This window comes from Mustela nigripes, chromosome 16 (assembly GCF_022355385.1).
Source record: "Mustela nigripes isolate SB6536 chromosome 16, MUSNIG.SB6536, whole genome shotgun sequence".
Taxonomy (NCBI): Eukaryota; Metazoa; Chordata; class Mammalia; order Carnivora; family Mustelidae; genus Mustela; species Mustela nigripes.
In genome coordinates, this window is record NC_081572.1 from 33,509,763 (window position 1) to 33,533,555 (window position 23,793).

The 23,793-nt window shown below is 37.6% G+C and overlaps 1 protein-coding gene across 3 annotated transcripts in view; it reads left to right on the forward strand.

The window, feature by feature from the left end:
• Window positions 1-23,793, forward strand: part of RPS6KB1 (ribosomal protein S6 kinase B1) — a 39,613-nt gene that overhangs the window by 6,830 nt on the left and 8,990 nt on the right. The window contains exons 2-12 of one of the 3 annotated variants that reach the window (XM_059380569.1): window positions 1,376-1,425; window positions 2,432-2,552; window positions 4,059-4,127; window positions 12,781-12,928; window positions 15,009-15,066; window positions 16,512-16,612; window positions 18,818-18,908; window positions 19,073-19,163; window positions 19,656-19,763; window positions 20,653-20,715; window positions 21,142-21,219. In XM_059380569.1, the coding sequence (XP_059236552.1) occupies window positions 1,376-1,425; window positions 2,432-2,552; window positions 4,059-4,127; window positions 12,781-12,928; window positions 15,009-15,066; window positions 16,512-16,612; window positions 18,818-18,908; window positions 19,073-19,163; window positions 19,656-19,763; window positions 20,653-20,715; window positions 21,142-21,219 (978 nt within the window). Of the gene's footprint in view, window positions 1-1,375; window positions 1,426-2,431; window positions 2,553-4,058; window positions 4,128-12,780; window positions 12,929-15,008; window positions 15,067-15,701; window positions 15,931-16,511; window positions 16,613-18,817; window positions 18,909-19,072; window positions 19,168-19,655; window positions 19,764-20,652; window positions 20,716-21,141; window positions 21,220-23,793 lie in introns of those variants that run through there. The other 2 variants (XR_009400475.1, XM_059380570.1) reach the window with 2 other exon arrangements.

The following is a 23,793-nucleotide window of genomic DNA, read 5'->3' on the forward strand; positions in this document are numbered from 1 at the left end:
TCCCATGACCCTGAGATAACTACAGAGCAGAAACCAAGAGTCTGACATCCAATCAACTGTGCTAGCCAGGCACCCCAGGCCTGTGATGAATTTTAAGTTAATTTTTTAGTGTGGTGGAATATGGTGTGAAGTAGAGAACTGAAGTAATTTTTTTGCATGTGGATATCCAAATGTTCCAGGACCATTTATTGAAAGACTGTCTCTTTCCCATTGAATTTTCTTGGCTCATTGTAAAAAATTAGTTAACCATAATGTAAGGGTTTATTTCTGGACTCATTTCTATTTCATTTATCTATATGTCTGTCCTTATCCCAGTATCTCATTGCCTTCGTTGGTGTTGCTTTGTTGTAAATACATTTTAAAATAAGGAAATGTCAGTTCTTCGACTTTGTTCTCCTTTTTTCAAGATTGTTCTAGCTATTTTGGGTCCCTTGCATTTCTGTATGAGTTTTATAGTGAGCTTGTCAATTTCTGTAAGAAAGAAACCTGGGATTTTGATAGGATTGTGTTGAACCTATATACCAGTTTGGCTAGTATAACCATTTTAAACAGTATTAAGTCATCAGATCCATGAACTTGGAATGTCTTTTATTTAGATCTATACTGTGGTCAGAATAAATGTTCGGCTGGCATGACTCTTGACAATTTGAGGGTGATTCTTAATTATTTTGCTTTGATCAGCCACATCATACAGCATAGTGTCTTGGACTGGTTGTGGTTACTATAGGCTTAGTTAGGTTGTAGTTACATGTTATGTTAGTCTTGTGTATCATATCATATCAGAGCACTTTATGTAAATAATTTGATTTAGTAATTTATACTTAAAAGCTGATGTCTTTAGTTTCACAATACACAAAATTTATCTTTTGAATAAATGTAATTTTTTTTTATTTTTATTTTTAAAGATTTTTATTTATTTATTTGACAGAGAGAGATCACAAGTAGACAGAGAGGTAGGCAGAGAGAGAGAGGAAGGGAAGCAGGCTCCCCGCCGAGCAGAGAGCCCGATGTGGGACTCGATCCCAGGACCCTGAGATCATGACCTGAGCCGAAGGCAGCGGCTTAACCCACTGAGCCACCCAGGCGCCCCTGAATAAATGTAATTTTTAAAGGAGCTATCATCCAGTTTTTTTTTTGTAGATCATTATTGAGTAGAATCGGTAGCGTAATTGTCATAGAAAACTAAAAATGAAATCCCTGTGGTACTGTGTACCTTATTTTGTTCATCATGACATTTGCCTGTTATTAAAGTATAGAGAGTTTTTAAGCTGGTTTATTTCATTCATTTCTCTTTTTGTAGTAGGGTGAAGCATTACATATTTTGATTTTATGTTTATGAGGTTATTTATTTTTACAACTTTAACGTATTTTTCAGGGTCAGTTAAATGAAAGCATGGACCATGGGGGAGTTGGACCATATGAACTGTAAGTTTATATGAAAAGATTTCATTGTGCTGTCTTTCTTTACAAGTAGGTTTTATAAGTTCTAGTTTGTAGCCATCATGTGATTCCAGTAATCTCTTCTTAATTATCTAGTCATATATGTAAACTTGGTTTATTGAGTTTAGCTCTAATATAGTAATATATCCAGGTTTTGAGATCATATATAGATTTTAAGAGAAAGATATTCATTCTGATTAACACTAGAATGAATATGAGTCTGAATGGGTTAGAAATTTTTACTAGGTTAATAGAGTCAACTTTTCTTTCTTAAAAATAAAATTTTTAGAAATGCCTTCAAAGTCCAATGTTTTTTGTTCTACTTGTAATATGTCATTCATACAGAGATTTCAAGCCATCTTAGGCAAACTCTGTTAAGTGAAAATGGTGATTAATCTGCTCTATACCCCAAACTTAAGTAAAAACCATGGGTTGGGGGTAGACCAAGATCTCTCATATAAAAAGCATTGAAGGAACAAATTGCCACTTAAATGCCACTTTTGGAGTCTTTAAAGCAAGCTAATAGTAGCTATGGAAAGGTGCATGGATACATTCTCTTAGCAAGAATTTTTGTAGCATAAAGACTTGAACTAATCGGGTACTTTTACAAAGTTCCCAGATTTTCTGAAGTTGCTAAATGAAGTTGGATAATACCTAGTCTCATAGACATTTTGAATGAACTAAATATGAATAGCCAGAAGACTTTTTTCCTTTGTCAACTTGCTCAATAAACTTGTTCTAATTTTATCTTAGTTTGGGGGTGCTCAGTGTTTCAAAAAATAAGTAGCATATTCTGTAAACAAGCAGATAAGCAATTATCAAGTCATCCTAATCTTGACTTACCTTGTCATTGAATCATTAGTTTATTGAGAGTACAGATAGTAAATTTGTTATGTACCTTTTCCTTTTTACTTATTTGTATTAAATTATAGTAAACTGAAGGTAATTTAACTTTTTGAGAATTTACTTTTGGTTTTAATTTTCTTCTCAGTGGCATGGAACATTGTGAGAAATTTGAAATTTCGGAAACTAGTGTGAACAGAGGGCCAGAAAAAATCAGACCAGAATGTTTTGAGCTACTTCGGGTACTTGGTAAAGGGGGCTATGGAAAGGTAGGAAGTATTTTTGAAATAAGAGCTATTGTCTGTTTGGGTAGGTTAATTTTTGGTGGGGGATAGGTTAATTTTTTTTTTAATTTTTATTAACATATAATGTATTACTTGCCCGAGGGGTACAGGTCTGTGAATCATCAGGCTTACACATTTTACAGCACTCACCATAGCCCATACCCTCCCCAATGTCCATAACCCAGCCACCCTATCCCTACTCCCCCACCCCCAGCAACCCTCAGTTTGTTTTGTGAGATAAAGAATCTCTTATGGTTTGTCTCCCTCCCTGTTCCCATCTTCTTTGATTTTTTTGTTCCCTACCCCCCATAACCCCCCGCCCTGTATATACTCGTTCAGCAGTCCTCTTCAGTCTTTGCTAGCTGTCAGCAAAGGATATGATCACTTAATCTGATACTCTTTGGAGGATGTACAGAAGTTCTCTTCCTCCCAACATAAACATAAAAGACTGACACATAATAGGCACTCAGTCAATATTTGTTGAATAAATAAATAGACAACGTTGCCAGTCAAAGTCTGTTATTAGAGGAATCCTTCCTTCTTTTGATTAAAGGGTATCCTCTATAGGTATCCTCTTAAAAAACCATTCCTTACTTTTAATGGGCATGGCATATTGCTAAATGTTACTGAGATCTAAATCTGAATTGGTTTTCTTTGACTTGCAGTATTTGGAGGTTTAGTTAGGGAAGCTGAAGAATCTAAGAAGGGAGAAGAAAAAGGAAGAGAACTGCTTAGCTTCATATTTTGCCCACGTCTTTCTAACATATGACCTTATCTTTATGTGTGCTGCCCAGGAAAATTTATACCTAGCTATTCTTTATCAAAAGGTAGAATTTAGATAACATTTTAGTAGTTAAGTTTAAGAACTATTTATGCTACTGTGTAGTGTTAATTTTTTCATTGCATGACATTTGTAGTTTCTTCTTAGGCTTAAGGACACATTCTGATTTGTTCTAATCATCTTGAATGTGGAACACATGCACTTTGAGTCTCACATTGTTTTAGCTATTGCATGATAAAGTTTTATATAGTTAGCCATTTTAAGGAATAGGTAAACAGTAATTCCTGTCAACTATTATTAAAGTTTTATGTGAAGCAAGAACAGTGGCACTCCTAGAAGAAATTTACAAAATAATTTATAATTTTTACTTTTGGTATTCTGCCTCTGAGAACCCTGATTATAGCTTTTTCCAAGCAAACTTGGATTTTGTGTATAAAGTTATATAGATTGTTCATTATTAGATGATCACTGACCGACTTGGCCACCAGATGTCAGCAGACCAAATAGAACAGTCCCATGTTTCACAGATTTCATTACTAAAGCTTTAATATAGTCTGCTCTTTCAGCTTATCATTTTTGCACAGTCTTTGTGTTACTAGTTTTTATAAGAATATAAACTGTTGTATCTGTTTTCTATAAATAGGAATTAAGGGAGTGTGACTAACCTAGTTTAGCTTTTAGTAACAAACACTTTTTTATTTTTTATCCAGGTTTTTCAAGTTCGAAAAGTAACAGGAGCAAATACTGGGAAGATATTTGCCATGAAGGTGCTTAAAAAGGTGATTCCTTTCCTCCTTTTTGGTCCTTTTTCTTCTTCTACTTTTTTTTTTTTAAGTAGCTCCATGCCCAGCATAGGGGGTGAATTCCATGACCCTGAGATCAAGAATTGCATGCCCCACTGAGCCAGCCAGGCATCCCTCCCCAACTTTATTGTTAACTGCTATAAAATCCACATTTTGGCCTAAAATTCTCAGTCAAGAAAATCTATAACACAATACTACATGTCCTCTTAGAATGTGAGGTGTTTCATTATTGGTATTCGTGTTTTCTGCTTAGTGAACATGGAGAGGAGAGCTCTTTTAATTTTCCTCTGAGGTAACTCTTTTAGCTCTTTGTTCTGGTCTCCATTTCTAAGTAATAGGCAAGTTCTGCTGTCACTTAATACAGCAGTTTTAGAAATATGTATTGATTTCCACTCTATTCTCTTTTACTTCTTCCTCCCTTTTCCCTATATTCTGATTTTGCTTCATTTTCTTTGAGTCTACTGTTGTCTTCTCATGCCTTCCAACAACTCTGTTTAGGTTAATGTTCTATGGTCCCACTTACTAGGTTGTCTATCAGTTCCATTTATTTTCCTGTAGATATACCATCAAAACCTTCTGTCCCCCATTCCTGCCTGTATTGGTAGCTCTGGAGGCATAGCTGCCATTATTGGACTTTGGTCACAATCCTTGGAATCCCTTTGGCTCCATCAGTGTTGGAGTCTTTGTGTCCTGGATCCCATATCTTCCTTTATCATTGTTAATTCCCTTGTTGCCTCTTGTGGTGACCATCTACCAGTGGCTTCCTGAGCCAAAGGCAGACACTTAACTGTCTGAGCCCCCCAGGCACCCCCAATTCCCATTTCTTTAGAGATCTATTTTTCTTATTTATTTATTTATTTGTATATTTAACATCTTTAAAAAAGAAAAGATTTTATTTATTTATTTGTCAGGGCTGAGGAAGAGAGCACAAGCAGGGGGAGAGGCAGGCAGAGGGAAAAGCAGGTTCCCTGCTGAGCAAGGAGCCAGATGTGGGACTCAGTTCCAGGACCCTGGGATCATGACCTGAGCCAAAGGCAGGCACATAATGCACTGAGCCACACAGATGTCCCTAGAGATCTATTTTTCTTTTAAAATATCTAAAATTTTCTTTAGTTTCTGTTCTGAATTTTCTACAGTGGTGTATTTATCTTCCTTTGATTCTTATTATTTTCTTTATTTTTACTCTTTGAATCTTGAGAGTTCCAGTCCTTCAATCTGTGGGAGATTTTCTTATATGATCTCTGATAATTTCTCCCTCTACTGTTTTCTCTTCTTGGATTTATAGTTAGTTGGATATTGGACCTCCTGGACTGATCATCTGTTTTTCTTATCTTTTCCATTTGTCTGCTTCTTTGTCTTTTTGTTTACTTTCTGAGATTTTTCTAGAAATTTGTTTTCTAATCCTTTTACTGATTTTTTTAAAGCTGTAATATTTGTGGTTCCCCAGAGCTTTGCCATTTTTTTCTTTTATTTATTTATTTTTTTAAAAAGATTTTCTGTTTATTTGAGATGGAGCACAAGTGGGGCAGAGTATCAGAGGGAGAGGGAGAAGCAGACTCTTAGCCGAGCAGGGAGCCTGACATGGGGCTTAGTCCCAGGACCCTGAGGTCATAACCCAAGCTGAAGGTAGACACTTAACTGACTTTTTCTTTTTATAGCAACTGTTTTATGAGTACATTATCTTATCTTATTCCTCTGAGGGTATTTATGATAATTCTTTGAAATGTCCTTTTTTTCTAGGCATTAGATCTCTTTTCTAAGTTCCTGTTTGCTTTAAGTTTGATTTAGTCTCTTTCTTCCATGTCAAAAGTCTTCTTTAGATGCCTGGTATCCTTTACTGATTGTTCATATTTAAGAGTGAAATTCTGAAAAGCTGATCACAAGCTCCATCTGTGTAGGAAGGCATGTTTTTAGCTGGCAATTGACTGAGAACCTCCAGATATCATTTTCTGTAGTCAGTTGGTGCTGACAAAGATCCTCTATTCTTTTGCATAGAAAAAGCATCCTGGAGCTGGATGGGAGAGAAGAGATGAAGATCTTAACCTTCCAATACGCAGACCTTCACTGAAGTCAAGTTTTTACTTTAGCACTTCACTCTGTATCTGATATTTCACTCTTTTTTTTTTTTTTTCTTGGAGAGTACACCTTTCCAAGTGTTAGTAATCTACCTATTTTTAGTCCTCTACCTTCTGCCTTCTGTAGTCCCTAATGACTTTTTTTTTCCTTTCTTGCTTTTTATTTTTGTCTCCAATTTTTGAACCTACTAGGGTTCTATAGATGGAATCAACTTCTTTTGAGTTCTCTGTGCAGGCATTTAGGTTTGATCATATTTTACTCCACTGAGTCATGTACCATTGCTTTAAACCACTCTGTTTTCTTTACCTCCTGATGTGTGGAGTTAAATGCATTTCCTAGTTTTATTGAAAATGGGTTATGTGTGTTTGGTTTCTTGTTCTTTTTGTTTGGGATTAATTTCTGAGAAGATCACACTGTCTTAAAACAAGTCTTAGTAGAAAACTGTATTAAAAGACAATCAAAACGACTTTTAACAAAAATTACAGGGTTTATAATACTTCAGTCCTTATCTTCCTAATTTTTACTTAAGCAATATACATGACTTATTAATTTAAAAGCTGAGGAACAAATATGACCACAACTTTATTGGTGATTGTCTTTTTTTTTTTTTTTCAAAGATTTTATTTATTTATTTGACAGAGAGGCAGGCAAAGAGGCAGGCAGAGAGAGAGAGGGAAGCAGGCTCCCTGCCGAGCAGAGAGCCCGATGTGGGACTCGATCCCAGGACCCTGAGATCATGACCTGAGCCGAAGGCAGCGGCTTAACCCACTGAGCCACCCAGGCACCCCTGTCTTTTTTTTTTTTTTTTTTTTTATTTGTTTGTTTATTCAAGTAATCTCTTGAACTCATGACCCGAGATTAAGAGTCACATGCTGTTCTGACGGAGCCAGCTAAAATCACCCCCGGTGATTGTCTTAAAAGAACCAGTTTAGATATTCTGAACTTCACTTTCTATATCAATAAGTCAGTATTAATCTGCTGTCTGGCTTTCCCATTGGAATCATTTGAGATTAATGATGGAGATAATATAATAATGCTTGTCCTAGAAATGTTGAAAGAAGTACTGGTCAAGATTCTTAGGTTAATTTATTCCTTTTTTTTTTTTTTTTTTAAAGATTTTATTTATTTACTTGACAGAGAGAGAGCACAAGTAGGCAGAGAGGCAGGCAGAGAGAGAGAGAGAGAGGAGGAAGCAGGCTCCCTGCTGAGCAGAGAGCCCAATGCGGGACTCGATCCCAGGACCCTGAGATCATGACCTGAGCCGAAGGCAGTGGCTTAACCCACTGAGCCACCCAGGCACCCAATTTATTCCTTTTGATATATTTTATAATCAAGGCTGACCATAATTAGTCACAGTTCTGTCTTAAGTCAAATATGTTTCTGGCATGGGCACCTTAAATGAAAAGAAGAGGGTGTTGTTTTTCTACTGATGGTGGATAGGCACAGAGTACTGGGAAATCCATAGACTTATATCTAAGACCTAACGTGATTGCCTCTCCATGTGCTTAGTTACCACTCCTTCCCAGTCTCAGGGTTTTTCTTTCCCCAAGCGTGGCTAGAGAGTCAGATGCTGTTTCATGTTTTCCTTGCTGTCCCTGAAAACAAGCTCACAGTATAAATAATGAAAGTGAAGAGGTGCTAGGGTTAAGTCCAGAATTTTAATTCCTAACTAGATAAGATGACAGATTGCTGCCTTCGAGCTTCTTTATTCTGATTTTATTATTATTAACCCTCTTGAACTCGGTATGTGGTAAGAACATGTCTTTTTCCAGTCTTGAAGATGAAATCAGAGTAGAATCACATGTCTCTTTATCTTTTTTTTTTTTTTTTTAAAGATTTTATTTATTTATTTGTCAGAGAGAAAGCGAGCGAGATCGAGCACAGGCAGACAGAGTGGAAGGCAGAGTCAGAGGGAGAAGCAGGCTCCCTGCGGAGCAAGGAGCCTGATGTGGGACTCGATCCCAGGACGCTGGGATCATGACCTGAGCCGAAGGCAGCTGCTTAACCAACTGAGCCACCCAGGCGTCCCGACATGTCTCTTTATCTTAAATGGTGTTTACATCTGGACAGTTTGTCTGAATTTTTCAGTTATTCTGGGATTTTTTTTTTTTTTTTTTACAAGAATGGTACTACTTGGGTATTTTCTCAGGGTGAAATGTTGAGGAAAAGACTCTCTTTCCCACCAGTTGCAACAAAGATGTACCTTGGAAGCAAAGTACTGTTGCCCATGGCATTAGTTTAGCCCACACTGTAAATTTTAGACTGTTTGGCTAAAGGCTTGTGGTTAACAGATTGATCATACTTGTTTCATTCCTTCTTTTATTGAATCAGTTGAGAACTGGTAATGTGCCAGGCATTATGCTAGATACTGAGATTTAGGATTTGAGGCAAATGTGTTCTCTTCCTCTCACTCTGCTTACCATATAATTCAAGGGAAGAATTGTTAAGCTTATTCTTACAATTTTTTTTTCTATCTTGTGGTCAAAATCCTTTCTACTTTGAGGTTGAAACCTCCCTCAGTATTTATCATTCTTTTTTTTTTTTTTTTTTTTTATTATTATTTATTTATTTGACAGACAGAGATCACAAGTAGGCAGAGAGGCAGGCAGAGAGAGAGGAGGAAGCAGGCTCCCCGCTGAGCAGAGAGCCCGATGCGGGGCTCGATCCCAGGACTCTGGGATCATGACCTGAGCCGAAGGCAGAGGCTTCAACCCACTGAGCCACCCAGGCGCCCCAGTATTTATCATTCTTTTTTCTCCTTCCTAAGCCTAGTCATCCTGTATATCTTTGCTGTCCTTATATTAAATAAGTAATCAGTAGCCTAGCCTTCTAATTCCCTGATCTCAACTCTATCAGCTTTCACCTCCATTCCACTTTACCAGCCCCCATGGCTGTATTCTCCACCTCTGAAGTGTTGGACTATAATAGAACAATAACTTTCTCACTTCTTTATTCTCACAATGCTTGGTCTTTGGCTCTCAACCTTTTAGTTCTTTGACCGTTTTGGGTTTTTTTTGCTAAAGTTCTTGACCCCCTTCTTATTTCACTTTATTCTGAATCTGGTATAATCAGCATGATCTGCCATTTTAGTTCTTGCTAGCCCCATTGACCTTATTTTTAGGAAAGTCCTACTCCTAATAGTTCAGTTTTTCATACTCTTTTATTCTTTTATCTCAGCTACTGAGCATTGCTGGCAGAAATCACATAAGCTTATAGATTGCTGCTAGGACAAATTAATAGTACCCAAATCATTTGGACCCTAAGTATTCATCAGCTGTTTCTCTCTCTCTCTTTTTTTTTAAAGATTTTTTAATTTATTTGACAGAGAGAGATAAAGAGGGCACAAGCAGGGAGAGTGTTAGGCAGAGGGAGACGGAGAGGCAGGCTCCCTGCTCAATGTGGGGCTCGATCCCAGGACCCTGGAATCATGACCTGAGCTGAAGGCAGACACTTAACAGACTGAGCCACCCAGGTGCCCCACCAACATTTTTTCTCCATGTTACCAGACAACTTTCATTTTCTGTAACTGTTATCAGTCCCTCTTAACTCTTTAGTACACTGCTTCTTATTTGAGGCTGTCACATGTGATTTCCTTCCACTTGCTGTTCTGATCCCTACCTCTCATACCATATTAATCTGCATTTTTACTTGTCTTTACTTCCTTCTCTCCAGTGTTTAGTAGGAGATGTATTCCTCCTCCTTTTCAAGGTTAAGCCCTCTGCTTATGTTTTGGATCCCATTCCTTTCTGCCTGGTAGGGGTCTTTGTCACTTCTTTCTGTTTTTCCATCCTCTGTTCTGACTTCTTTTTTTGTTTATGTATATTGGTGCTTTTGCCATATTTAGTAAAACAGATCCTTCTTTCACACAAAGTCTTTCGATAGCTTCTACCCTCTTTGCCTTCTTAGCTGAATTTCTTGAGAAGTCATGTTTTTTTTTTTTTTTAAGATTTTATTTATTTATTTGACAGAGAGAAATCACAAGTAGATGGAGAGGCAGGCAGAGAGAGGGAGAGGGAAGCAGGCTCCCTGCTGAGCAGAGAGCCCGATGCGGGACTCGATCCCAGGACCCTGAGATCATGACCTGAGCCGAAGGCAGCGGCTTAACCCACTGAGCCACCCAGGCGCCCTTGAGAAGTCATGTTTTATTATTTTTTTCATTCACTCTATTTTGACTTAATGACTCTACTATTTCAATGAAACTCTTGTCACCACCAATCTCCTAATGGCTGACTTCAGTGGTCTTTACTTAATTCATCCTTAATTTACCTCTCTGTTACATTGAAGCTAAGAAAACTGTTTTGTTTACTTATGTGATTCTATTTACTAATTTTTTTAAATTAAAGATTTATTTATTTATTTATTTGACAAGCACATCACAAGTAGGCACAGAGACAGGCAGAGAGAGAGGTGGAAGCATGCTCCCGGCTGAGCAGAGAGTGCAATGTGGAGCTCAATTCCAGGACCCTGAGATTATAACCTGAGCCAAAGGCAGAGACTTTAACCCACTGAGCCACCCAGGCGCCCCTATTCAGTTGCATTTATGTATTTCTGTTGTGTTCATAGTTTTATTTCCCTCCCCCATCCTTGTTGATTTAATTTTATTTTTGGGAATATATAAAACATTAGCATGGTTCAGAATTCAAAAACCCCTATTTTATAATCACAATAATATTTGATTTAGGTAAGAGAAAAAGAAAAACTTTAGGTAAGCTAAAAGCGTTGAGGCTTTACTCAGAAGGTGTTCGCAGAAGTCTAGTCCTATTACTTTTTTTTACCTTTCCACTGTCATTAGCTTTTGGTTTATCTTAGTTATCTTATTGAAGATATAAGGAGATACATGTACATGTTCTTATTTCCCCTTTCTGACACAAAAGGTGGTATACTATATAATACTGTTATGCCATATATGCTCTTTTGTACTGATTTTGGTTTTGTTTTGGTTTCACAGAGAAATTCCCTGTTCTTTTTAAAGCTTTTTTTACACATTAGGTCGATAGTCTATAGGTTTTTATCCAGTATTCTATACATGGCCATTTAAGTTGTTTTTAATATTGCACTTTAATAATATTGCAACTACTGATCTTGTGTGTATGTTTTTCATGTTACTGGAGATGTACCAGAACTTAGTCCTAGAATTTAATTTAGACCGTACATATCCAAAATAATGCATCATTTTCCTAAAACTGTTTTGACTTTCATTTCCTGTTACTGAATGATAATCATTGTCCTATTAATTATGCAGAAACCATGGTATCATCATTTCTTCTCAACCTAGTCAGCAAGTGCTGATGATACCTTTTCTTTTTTCCCACCTTCCTTTTTCTTTTTTCTTTCTTTCTTTCTTTTTTTAGAGAGGTGGGGTTGGGAGGGGTAGAAGGAGAGAATCTTAAGTAGGCTCCATGACCAACATGAAGCCCAATGTGGGGCTCAGTCTCACCACCCTGAGATCATGACCAGAGCCGCCAAAATCAAGAATTGGACATTTAACTGACTGAACCACAAATGCCCCCCACCTTCATTTTTTTAGATACAGGTCTTACTTAATTTAGTTTACTGTTATTAGCCCCCCAGCTAGTCTCATTTCTTCCCTAAAACTCCGAACTACTACTAAAACTGTCTTAAAGCCAAAGATTACTCATTTTCAGAACCTTAACATTTTTCCTCTGCCTCTGAGATAAGATTCAAGTGCTTTTTTGTTTTTTTTTTTTAAAGATTTTATTTATTTATTTGACAGAGATCACAAGTAGGCAGAGAGGCAGGCAGAGAGAGAGAGAGGAGGAAGCAGGCCCCCCGCTGAGCAGAGAGCCCGATGTGGGACTCAACCCTAGGGCCCCGAGATCATGACCTGAGCCGAAGGCAGCGGCTTAACCCACTGAGCCACCCAGGCGCCCGATTCAAGCGCTTTTGCCTGGGTACCTAGGCCTTCCATTTCCTGGTCTCCACCTACAACACCAGCCTAATGTCTAGTCACTTCTAACCGTATTGAACTACTTATAGATTACCTAGACATGTCCTGTCAAGCCTGTTTTGCACTGGAAATGCTTTTTTTATCCTCTGTGTTTCATTTTAATATTTTTCATGATACAGTTTAGGTATTGCCACCTCCCAGTACACTTCTTGCCATGTTAGCTGTAGTTTCTCTCTTCTCCCATAGCACCTTGTGTTTACCTGCATTGACTTCTCTCTCTTCCCTGAGACTTTGGACTCCTAATAGCTGGAGACTTCTGTTCGTTCTTCTTTTTATTACAGAGCCTGGAGCATAGTAGACATAGAATAATTAGTGAACATATGAATAAACTTCATCTGTTTACATTTTTTAAAAAGGTATCTTTAGGTTATTTACATGTTCAGTGCAAAAAATCGAAACAGTGCAGATATATATAAGAAGTGAATGACTTCCATTACTCCTATCTCAGTCTCTGGTGAGAACTATAATTAAATTAATTATATTAAATATTAAACTTGGCAAGAAGAACACAAAATAGAATTTCCAGTTACTATAGAATAAAAATGTCTACTGTTTTGTTCTTATAGATCATCTTTTTTCCTTTAGGCAATGATAGTAAGAAATGCTAAAGATACAGCTCATACAAAAGCAGAACGGAATATTCTGGAGGAAGTAAAGCATCCCTTCATTGTGGATTTAATTTATGCCTTTCAGACCGGTGGAAAACTCTACCTCATCCTTGAGTATCTCAGCGGTCAGTACACTCAGTTTGGTGTAATTATTTGCCTTTGCTCCAGAAACTGGGTTAAACATTATTTTCCAATGGAAAAAATGCTTTTTCCCCAATGTGATTCAATAGTTTTTAAAATTGACAAATACATTGACATAAGAAATTTAGATGTGACCATGTGTTTCTTTTTGCAGACAAATATGAAGAGATTTAAAGGTTAGGTTTTTTCCCCCATCTGTGAAATTTTATTTTAATCCTAATCCCTTTGTAATCATACTTAAAATAACAAACACCTAATTGATACAGAGCCATCGCATTGACTGTGCTGGGGTAAGATACTATAATTCCAATGAACTATCAAAGCATTTCTAAACTCAAATGGAAAACTTACTGAGAGTATTTAAGATACTAAATATTTTCAAAATTGCATCTCTAAACAGAGTTTTTTGGTTGAATGTAGCTTTTTTGCTAGACTGTGCAGTTTACATAGGAAGACATCCACAATTTCCAGGGATTACTACCTCCTCAAACCTTGTTGCTTATCATTTCTAAATCACAGGTATCTATTACCAGCCAAGATATCTGAGTTTTCTGAAAAAGAGGTTCCACAATGGCCTGTAACATGGAACAGAAAGATGCAGAATTTAGCAACTTTTTTGTGACTGTGTTGCCGTTTTTTGAGTAACTTTATTTTGACAATTTTGGATTTATACAGAAAAGTTGCAACAGTACAAAGACTTCCCACGTATTCTTCACCTAGATTCCCCAAGTGTTTTCATTTTACAGTTGTTTTGTTTCATCCTTCTTTTCTCTCCCTATGTATATGTATATGTATACATATATGTGTGTGTATATATATGTGTGTGTGTATGTATATATATATACATGTATATGTATAAACACACTTTTTTTTTCTGGATTGCTTAAGTGAGTGTTTCAGACATGATTTCCCATTACCCCTAAATGCTCCAGTTTATATTTTCTAAAATTAATGACAGTATCTTAACTCTACTAAAATTATCAAAACTGGAAATTAACATTGATACAGTAATATCTCTCAGCTCCCTTTAACCTAAACAGTTCCTCAGTCTTTATCTTTTGTGACCTTAACCTTTTTTAAGAATATAGGCCAGTTATTTTGTAGAATGCACCAATTTGGGCTTATCTGATGTTTCCTCAAGATTAGATTCAGGTTATGCATTTGGGGAGAACCATCGAAGTGACATTGTGTCTTCTGTCAGATCAGGAGGTACATGATGTTATATCTTTGTCCCATTGCTGTTGATGTTCACTTTGATCACATTTATAAGGTGGTGTTGGCCAATTTTTTCCCTGGAGAAGTTTACCCTTTGTAATGAATAAGTATCTTGAGATACTTTGGGATTATTGAAATATCATCTCTCATCAAGCTTTCATATACAGTTTTAGCATTCATTGATTCTTGCTTGAAACAATTAACTGTAATGTTTGCCAAGTGATTTTTCTTATTCCGTCATGCCTCATTTATTTATTTGGCATTCTGCTGTAACAAAGAGCTTTTCCTTCTCTCCCATTTTAAAACCTAATTTATTGATCTCTTCATTGATTTACATCATTGCGGGCTCATGTATTCTAAGATTATTCAATGGAATATAAGTTGTTATTATCTTGATATTCAAAACAATGTCATGCTTTTAATAAAGCTGCTGCTAGATTAATCTAGATTAAGAGATCTGAAAATATGGAATAAGGGCATTCACTAATTGTAATTTGTAAGGGTGGCTTAATTATATACTAACATTTTTCTGCTTAGGATAAAATGTGAGAGAAGTTTTAACCAAGATTACTTTTTTAACCTCAGGTCTGGAATCTTTTAACTATTTTGAAGTTTAAAGATGTAAAACCTAGAGTTCCAAAACATAGTTTTCACATAAGAATAAGAACACTGCAAAAATAGAATCCTGAAGACTTAGTTTTAAACCTATAGTTTTTAGGATCTGTTTTTTAGTTTTAAGGAACTGCTATCTTTTAACTGTAGTTAAAAGAGAAAGCACAACCTTCTCATTAGAAATGGGTTGGAAATGAAAATTGTTTTATTTCTAAGCCCTTTTCCTTTTCTTCGCAGGAGGAGAATTATTTATGCAGTTAGAAAGAGAGGGAATATTTATGGAAGACACAGCCTGGTAAGTGAAATTTTTACAGTTGCATGGATTCAGGTAATGATTCATATAATTAAAAGCAAAGCCCTTTTCCCACTGTGGGCAGCCAAATGATTCAGTAAATTGTTCTGGAGCCAGTCAGTCACTCAGGACTTCAAGGGGGAGAAGTATCTTTGGGATGGGGCAGATTTTGGAGGTCACATCATTCCTTTGCCCCCAGGCCTTGGGTGGAACGCTCTTCACGCCAGTTCCTAACAGAACCATTCTCACTGGGGCTTTCTTTCCTTGAATTGGTAAGCTGCCTGCCTTGGCTGTGGGTGAGTGTGGTTTTCCGGTGAAACTTTATGTCTGGAACAATGGAAAGTATCAGAAATCATCTCCTCTTTTTTTTTAGACTTTCCAGTTCCCAAGGTGCAGTCTTAGGGAGGTGATAAGCCGGCACACATCATCTGTGGATTGATTCTATGGCCAGGATGGGATCTACCCTTATATTTCTTAAGATGGCATCTGCTTCAAATTAAAAATATACACATCCTTTTGTGAGATGACAGTATTGGGTAACAATAAATCAGTTTATCCTACACATTAATTGAATAGAAAACACTTAAATGTTTTTTTCTACTTTAATTACCAAACTGCATTCCATTGTTTAATTTCAGGCCTTTTCTAACACAGAAGCTGCATTTAAGAGCCTTAGGGATGAAGTACCCTTTTTTGGAGGAGGCTCTCTGAGCCCTGTTGGAGGCTGTATTTGTGGTCCTGCTGGCTGTGAAACTGCCTCAGTCCTCTAGGACACACCCTCTCCATCCTGGAGTAATCTGCAGGATTGCAACATTGTTATGCAGCCAGTATTGCAGTGCCTTGTGCTTTTCGAATCCAGACAGGGTTGACTCAGCCCTTTATTCTTTTGAGGTAGATAAATTTGAGTGTCACACAGTTTATAGTTGTGGGCTGGCTGGCAGGAGGGAGGGCAGATACTGTGGGCATGAACTGTATATAAATAATGCAGCTGTATTAAGGGATGAGTGGGCTTCTAAGGGTCAGATTATTTATAAGGTATCTTTCGAAACTAAGACTTGATCTCTGAGAATAACAAAGTTCCTGTGTCCTATGGGATTTTAAAATTGGGGGTGGGTGGGAGAAATTTGCTTTGATCTGAACGACTATTGTCCTAATTCCTATTAGGAACAGAACAAAAGCCAGTGACAGTTTGGCATATTCTGGACTTTTTTGAAATTAGTAGTATGTTCTAAAGAAAACATTTTATAGTTTCACTAAATAAGTGAAACATAAATGTCACCATGCCTTTTGGCAGCATCCTGTGCCATCTCTTTCCCCCATACCCACCCCCATCCCCACTAATTTGGTCTTTGGTGCATGTCTATTTCTTTCAAGGAATTTTGCTCCATACATAAACTGCTTTGAATATATTACTCTTTTTAATTTTATTAAATCACTTTTGTTTCCAGCTTTTATTTGGCAGAAATCTCCATGGCTTTGGGGCATTTACATCAAAAGGGGATCATCTACAGAGACCTGAAGCCGGAGAATATCATGCTTAATCACCAAGGTGGAGATATACCGTAAACAATTCTATAGTAAATAATCATCTTAAAATCCTCCCACCCAGGTCATGGTCGTTTTCAAAGCCCCATAGTCATGTAACTTCTGTTATACACTCCTCCCTCACAATTTATGGCATCATAATGCTTGCTGAGATTTAAGTATTTAGATAATTGTGATTGATGAGATTAGAGGAAGTTAGGAATAACTAACCACTTAACTGTGTTTTCTGGTTTAATCCTTGCTCTTTTTTTTTTTTTTTTTTTTTTTTAAAGATTTTATTTATTTATTTGACAGAAATCACAAGTAGATGGAGAGGCAGGCAGAGAGAGAGAGAGGGAAGCAGGCTCCCTGCTGAGCAGAGAGCCCGATGCGGGCCTCGATCCCAGGACCCTGAGATCACGACCCGAGCCGAAGGCAGCGGCTTAACCCACTGAGCCACCCAGGCGCCCTAATCCTTGCTCTTTATAGCTTATCATTCTTTTGAAATCTTTACATAACATGTGAGCCAAAAGCCAGTCCCAACTTTAGTTTTGGTTTGTCCCTTAAATTGGAAAGTAGATCTTAACCCTATAAATTGAGTTTTCCTTAATGAAAAAAGATGCATAAATATTAGAAGCAGTACTTTTTATGATAAATTTTATTAATGCTGTAGAAAAGGATTAGAATTGAACCAAAATATTTGATGTAGCCTTGGAAAGAAAATGTTTAGTAGGCATCAGTTTATTCTTGGTGTTCATAACAACAAACATAAAAATCAGAAAGGCTCATACTCTGTGCAGCTGTACGTAGAACAGACCGAGTCTTGATTACAACTACATGCTGCTAGAGACAGTTTGATTTATGCAAGAGTAATCTGGGCTCAGTAGACTTCTCAGGTCACTCATACCCCAAAGGAGCAACCAGCCAGCCAGGCTGTTGGGGTGCTGTTGGGGTGCCTTCAATGTCTACAAAATGATACATGAGGTAGTTAAGGGTTTTAAATTCTTGGACAGGAAATGGTGTGGACAACTGATGCTAATATGAATATGTTTCAAATTGTGCTTTTTTTCTCATTTTCTGTTTTTCTTTTCTTTTCTTTTTTTTTTTTTTGGAGAAATTCTACTTAACCAAGCACATCATGGGAATATATGTATCTCTGTCCCTCCCAGTTCCGCTCCCATCCCCCCACACTTGGATTCTGATTCTGAATTCTAAGGCAAAGGATAGAATAGGGAAGTGACTAGTTAACTTCTTTGATTCATAATGCTGTGTCAGGTGGTTCTGTGAAGATAAAGGTCATATTTTTTTGTATGTCAGAGTATCAGTAAGCCATTACGTTTTCTTTTCTCTGAAATAAACCTGGAATAGTAGGGTTCCTGGGGTGGTTGAACCACTCTATATCTAATAACATTTTAGTAAAGCTAAGCTTGAACTGCAATGTTCTTTGTGTAAGGTGGTGAGTTTTTCACTTTTTGGATTAGAGCTGACAGTCCCTTGCCATAGCAATTTCATTTCTTTTTCTGAATTGGCAAGTATTAGCAGAATTAGCCAACTTGTTTCATTGATGTTCTGAGACCATTTAAAAAACTGTCCAGTCACAGTTCACTGTGGTAAAAAGTTATATGTTTGAAGTATAGTGTCAGACTTTTAAATGATGCAACATATCTTTATAAGGGTTTGTGTACTTAAACCAGACTTTTTTTTAAAAGATTTTATTTATTTATTTGATAGACAGAGATCACAAGTAGGCAGAGAAGCAGGCAGAGAGAGTGAGAGGAGGAAGCAGGCTCCCTGCTGAGCAGAGAGCCTGATGCTGGGCTCGATCCCAGGACCCTGAGACCATGACCTGAGCTGAAAGCAAAGGCTTTAACCCACTGAGCCACCCAGGTACCCCTTAAACCAGACTTTAGAGAATTTTTCTTGAAGGCTTGCTTTCTCAGGATGGTAGAGGATTCTAGGTATAGGTAAAGATAGAGCTTTGGAAAAACTGTTTTACTTATTTCTCTGTTTTCCCTTTATATTATATCATTGGCCAAAAATGACTGTGTTAGCTTTAAAAAGTTAGCATCCTGTATTATGGATGGCACCTTGCTAGTTGTTTGTATCTTCAACAAATATTTAAGGCAGAAAATGTTAAATGGAAGAATAGATTATTGTCTTCTATGATACATTCAAACACTGCACATGCTTAGAATTCTCAGAATAACCATGCTGTGATCTTTCATTGTAGGTCATGTGAAACTAACAGACTTTGGACTATGCAAAGAATCTATTCACGATGGAACAGTCACACACACATTTTGTGGAACAATAGAATACATGTGAGCTGCATGTTGCAAGAAATATAACTGGTTTGGGGGGGTGATAGCTAACTTTCACCTGGTTTATGTAGGGCCATTTGGCTCAGTATATTGTTTTTAAACTTCTAATTCAGATGATATGCAAATGGGTGAGTTTTTTAGGCGTATTATTTTTCTCATTGTAGGGCCCCTGAAATCTTGATGAGAAGTGGCCACAATCGTGCTGTGGATTGGTGGAGTTTGGGAGCATTAATGTATGACATGCTGACTGGAGCAGTAGGTGCACAGTTAAAAGCTGCATGTATTATGGTCTGTGCTGAGTAGTTATTAAATCATTATGGCAAGAGACCTTTCCTGTGCTTTTTAAAAATGTTACTGATGGAGTTACTTAAAAAAAAAATTAACACTAATTGCTTTATTGGTAGTAGTATGGGCCCTTTACTTTTAAAAACATTTTTGTTTAAATGATCTGTCATGTCAGTCCTGTGAAATAGGTATAAAATAGATACTGTCCTTATTGTATAAAAAGAGAAAGTAAAGCATAAAATCACAGGGCTCACCTATTACCACACAAAGTTAAAAGTGGAAACCCAGTTTCTTCTGAGATGTTACTATTTCTTCTGTCACGCTGCTTAAAAACTATGGATCTTTAGCAGTCAGTCCATATCACAGCATACATTTCTGATCTTTATGCATAACGGACTAATTTAGGAAATGGATGATTTTAATTTTTATATGCTAATTTTTCACACTCTCTTCTACTCGTAGCCCCCATTCACTGGGGAGAACAGAAAGAAAACAATTGACAAAATCCTCAAATGTAAACTCAATTTGCCTCCCTACCTCACACAAGAAGCCAGAGATCTGCTTAAAAAGGTAGGACAAGAGGGGCGCCTGGGTGGCTCAGTCGGTTAAGTGTCTGCCTTTGGCTTGGGTCATGATCTTGGGGTCCTGGGATCAAGCACTGTGTCAGGCTCCCTGCTCAGCAGGAGTCTGCTTCTCCCTCTCCCTCTGCACTCTTTCTCTCTCAAATAAATAAATAAATAAGTCTTTAAAAAAAAAAAAGGTAGGACATGAAATGATAACCCTCAACTACTAGAATTTAAATAGAATTGAACATACATTTAATTTAATTTAATTTTTTAAGATTTATTTATTTGACAGACGGATCACAAGTAGGCAGAGAGGCAGTCAGGGAGAGGGAAGCAAGCTCCCTGCTGAACAGAGAGCCCGATGTGGGGCTGGATCCCAGGACCCTGGGATCATGACCTGACCCGAAGGCAGAGGTTTAACCCACTGAGCCACCCAGGCACCCCTGAACATACATTTTAAATAAAGGATCATATATATTAATCAAAAAACCTACAGTTTTTACAGGTAAAGTACACATTTTTTAAAGATTTTCATTCCTTGGGGTGCCTGGGTGGCTCAGCTCGGGTCATGATCCCAGGTCCTGGAATTGAGCCCTGCGTTGGGCTCCCTGCTCAGCAAAGAGTCTGCTTCTCCCTCTCCCTCTGCCCCTGCCTCTCCCTTACACCCTCCCCACTGCCTGCTGCTTGTGTGTGCTTTCTCTCTCTGTTCTCTCTCCTTAAATAAATAAAAAAAATTTTTTAAATATTTTTTTTCCTAAGCAATATTTAGTTATAATTAATAAAGCCAATTTTCTCAAAATAGAGAAGCAATATAGACAAGCAAATTCTCTAAATAAAAAATAATCAATTTGACTATGGCTTATCATGTTTTGTTTTGTTTTCCCTCCTTAAAGCTGCTGAAAAGAAATGCTGCTTCTCGACTTGGAGCTGGTCCTGGGGATGCTGGAGAAGTTCAAGTAGGGATTGGCCTTTTTGGTGGTTTGAAGGGAAGATAGAGCTAATTTTATTTATTTGTGAGGGTTGTGTGTAGTTGTTTAAAGTATAGCTTATTTGGGGGGGGCACCTGGGTAGCTCAGTTGATTAAGCATCCAACTCTTGGTTTTGGCTCAGGTCATGATCTCATGGTCTTGGGATCAAACCCTGTTTTGGGCTCCAAGCTCTGCCTGCAGTCTGCTTGAGAGATTCTCTCTCTCTCTCTCTCTCTCTCCCCCTCTGCCCCTCCCCGTACTTGTGTGCATGTTTTCTCTCTCTCAAATAAATAAATAAAATCTAAAAAAATAAGTATAGCTTATTTTGTGATTTGTAACTTCAAACAGACATTTAATTTGTCAGTCCAGTGAAGTCTATTCACCTTGACTTTTCTTCCTGTTCTTTTTTTCTAGGCTCATCCATTCTTCAGGCATATTAACTGGGAAGAATTGCTGGCTCGGAAGGTGGAGCCCCCCTTTAAACCTCTGTTGGTATGTATACATGAAAGCATATACTTTGAGGGACCTGGTATTTTTTTAGAATAAAATCCCAGGGGGGGCTGAGTGGCTCAGTCGTTAAGCTGTCTGCCTTTGGCTCAGGTCATTATTCCAGGCCCTGCATCCAGCTCCCAGCTCTATGGGAAGCCTGCTTCTCCCTCTCCCACGCCCCCTACTTGTATTCCCTCGCTGTCTCATTGTCTGTCAAATAAATTAAAAAATCCTTAAAAAAAAAAAATAAATAAAAAATAAATAAAATCTTAGATCATTCAAAAACATTATGTTAATATAAACCATTCAGAAAACTTTGGTTTATGTTCTTCTCAGACTCTATTCTGTATAGTCTTTTCAAAGACTATTGCCATCAGCAATTGATGAGTGTATTAACTATTTTTAAGTCGGTTGCCTAAGACAACTAAATATTTCAAGTAGTTAGAACTTCTTTGCTTTGTTTACTTGATTCAACCATTTTTATTTTTATGGGGTATAACTGTTTACTCTTTTTTTTTTTAAGTTTTTTTTTTTTTTTTTTTTTTAAAGTTTTTTTTTTTTTATTTGACAGAGAGAAATCACAAGTAGTCGGAGAGGCAGGCAGAGAGAGAGAGAGGGAAGCAGGCTCCCTGCTGAGCAGAGAGCCCGATTCGGGCCTCGATCCCAGGACCCTGAGATCATGACCTGAGCCGAAGGCAGCGGCTTAACCCACTGAGCCACCCAGGCGCCCTTTTTAAGTTTTTTTTAAGTAATCTCTATATCCCACATGGGGCTCTAACTCATGAACCCCAGATCAAGAGTCACATGTTTGGGGTACTTGGGTGGCTCAGTAAGCTTATGCCTTCAGCGCAGGTCATGATCCCATGGTCCTGGGATTCAGCCCTGAGTCAGGCTCCCTACAAAGTAGGGAGCCTGCTTCTACCTCTGCCCCCTGCTCACGCGCTCTCTCTTTCTCTCGCAAGTAAATACATAAAATCTTTAAAAAATAAAAAAAAATTAAAAAAATAAAGTCACATGTTCTGACTGAGCCAGCCAGGTGCCCTTATTCTCTCTTTCTCTTTCTTTCTTTTTTTTTTTAAAGATTTTATTTATTTATTTGACAGAGCATTCACACGTATAAGCAGAGGCGGCAGCAGACTCTCTGCTGAGCAGGGAGCCAGATCTGGGGCTCAGTTCCAGGACCCTGGGATGATGACCTGAGCTGAAGGCAAATATTTAATTGACTGAGCCCCTCAGGTGCCCTTATTTTTTATTTCTTTTTTTTTTTTTTAAAGATTTTATTTATTTTATTTGACAGATAGAGATCACAAGTAGGCAGAGAGGCAGGCAGAGAGAGAGGGAGGAAGAAGCAGGCTCCCTGCTGAGCAGAGAGCCCGATGTGGGGCTCGATCCCAGGACCCTGGGATCATGACCTGAGCTGAAGGCAGAGGCTTTAACCCACTGAGCCACCCAGGCGCCCCTTATTTTTTATTTCTAAATAAAGTTCAGTTGACATATAATAATATGTAAGTTTCAGGTATACAGCATAGTGATTTAACAGTTATATACATAACAAAATGTTCACCAGGTTAAGTGTGGTTACCCTCTGATTCTACCCTATTTTGAATTTGATTTTCTGGGAATTTTCTTCAAAATATAGCATATGTGTGTATTAGTTTGCTAGGCCTGCTGTAATAAAGTACCACCAACTAGGTGGCTTACACAGCAGAAGTTTATTATATTACAGTTCTGGAGACTAGATGCCAACATAATGTATTGACACACTTGGTTCATTATGAAGGCTATGAGAACCTTCCTTTCCACTCTGTGCCTTTCTCCTAGCTTCTGCTGGTTTGCTAGCGATCTTTGGCCTTAGCTTTGGCCATGCTAGGCTTGGAGCCCATAGGTGACTTCACCCGATCTCTACTTTTATGTTTGCATTCTCCTTTTGTGCAGATCTGTGTCCAGATTTCCCCATTTTATCATGACTGATTTAGGATCTTCCCTACTCCAAGATGGCCTCATCTTAACTAATTTCATCTGCAGTGACCCTCATTCAAATTAGGTTCCGTTCTGAGGTATTTGGGTTAGAACTTCAACATATGAATGTCAATGGGGACACAACTCAAACCATAACACTATATTTATTAGTAAATGAGTTAGTGTGTTAGTTCTTGTCTTTCTTCCACCTCAGAATTTGAGAAAATATAGTTTCTTTTTCTCTTTCTTGGGGTGAAGTGGAGGAGGAGGAGGATAATGATGATGATAATTTGGTCCTGGAGCACAAGGTGACTGGCTTTAAAATTTTCATATATATAATTATAAAGGAGGATAATTAACCTTTATGTACCAACTATCCAGCTTGTCAGGTCATCTTGTTTAAACTTAAACAGAACTGCTAGTTATCATCACAACTAAAAAGCTGACAATTTCCCCAATTTCTTTTGTTTTGTTTTCCTCCCTATTGGTTTGTTCTAATAAGGATTCAGTCAAGGTCTGTACGGGTTGGTTATTTTATCTCTTAGGTCGCTTTCCATCTGTAGATACCCCCATCTTGATTCCTCTCCCGAGTACTTACTGAAGAAACTGGACCATTTA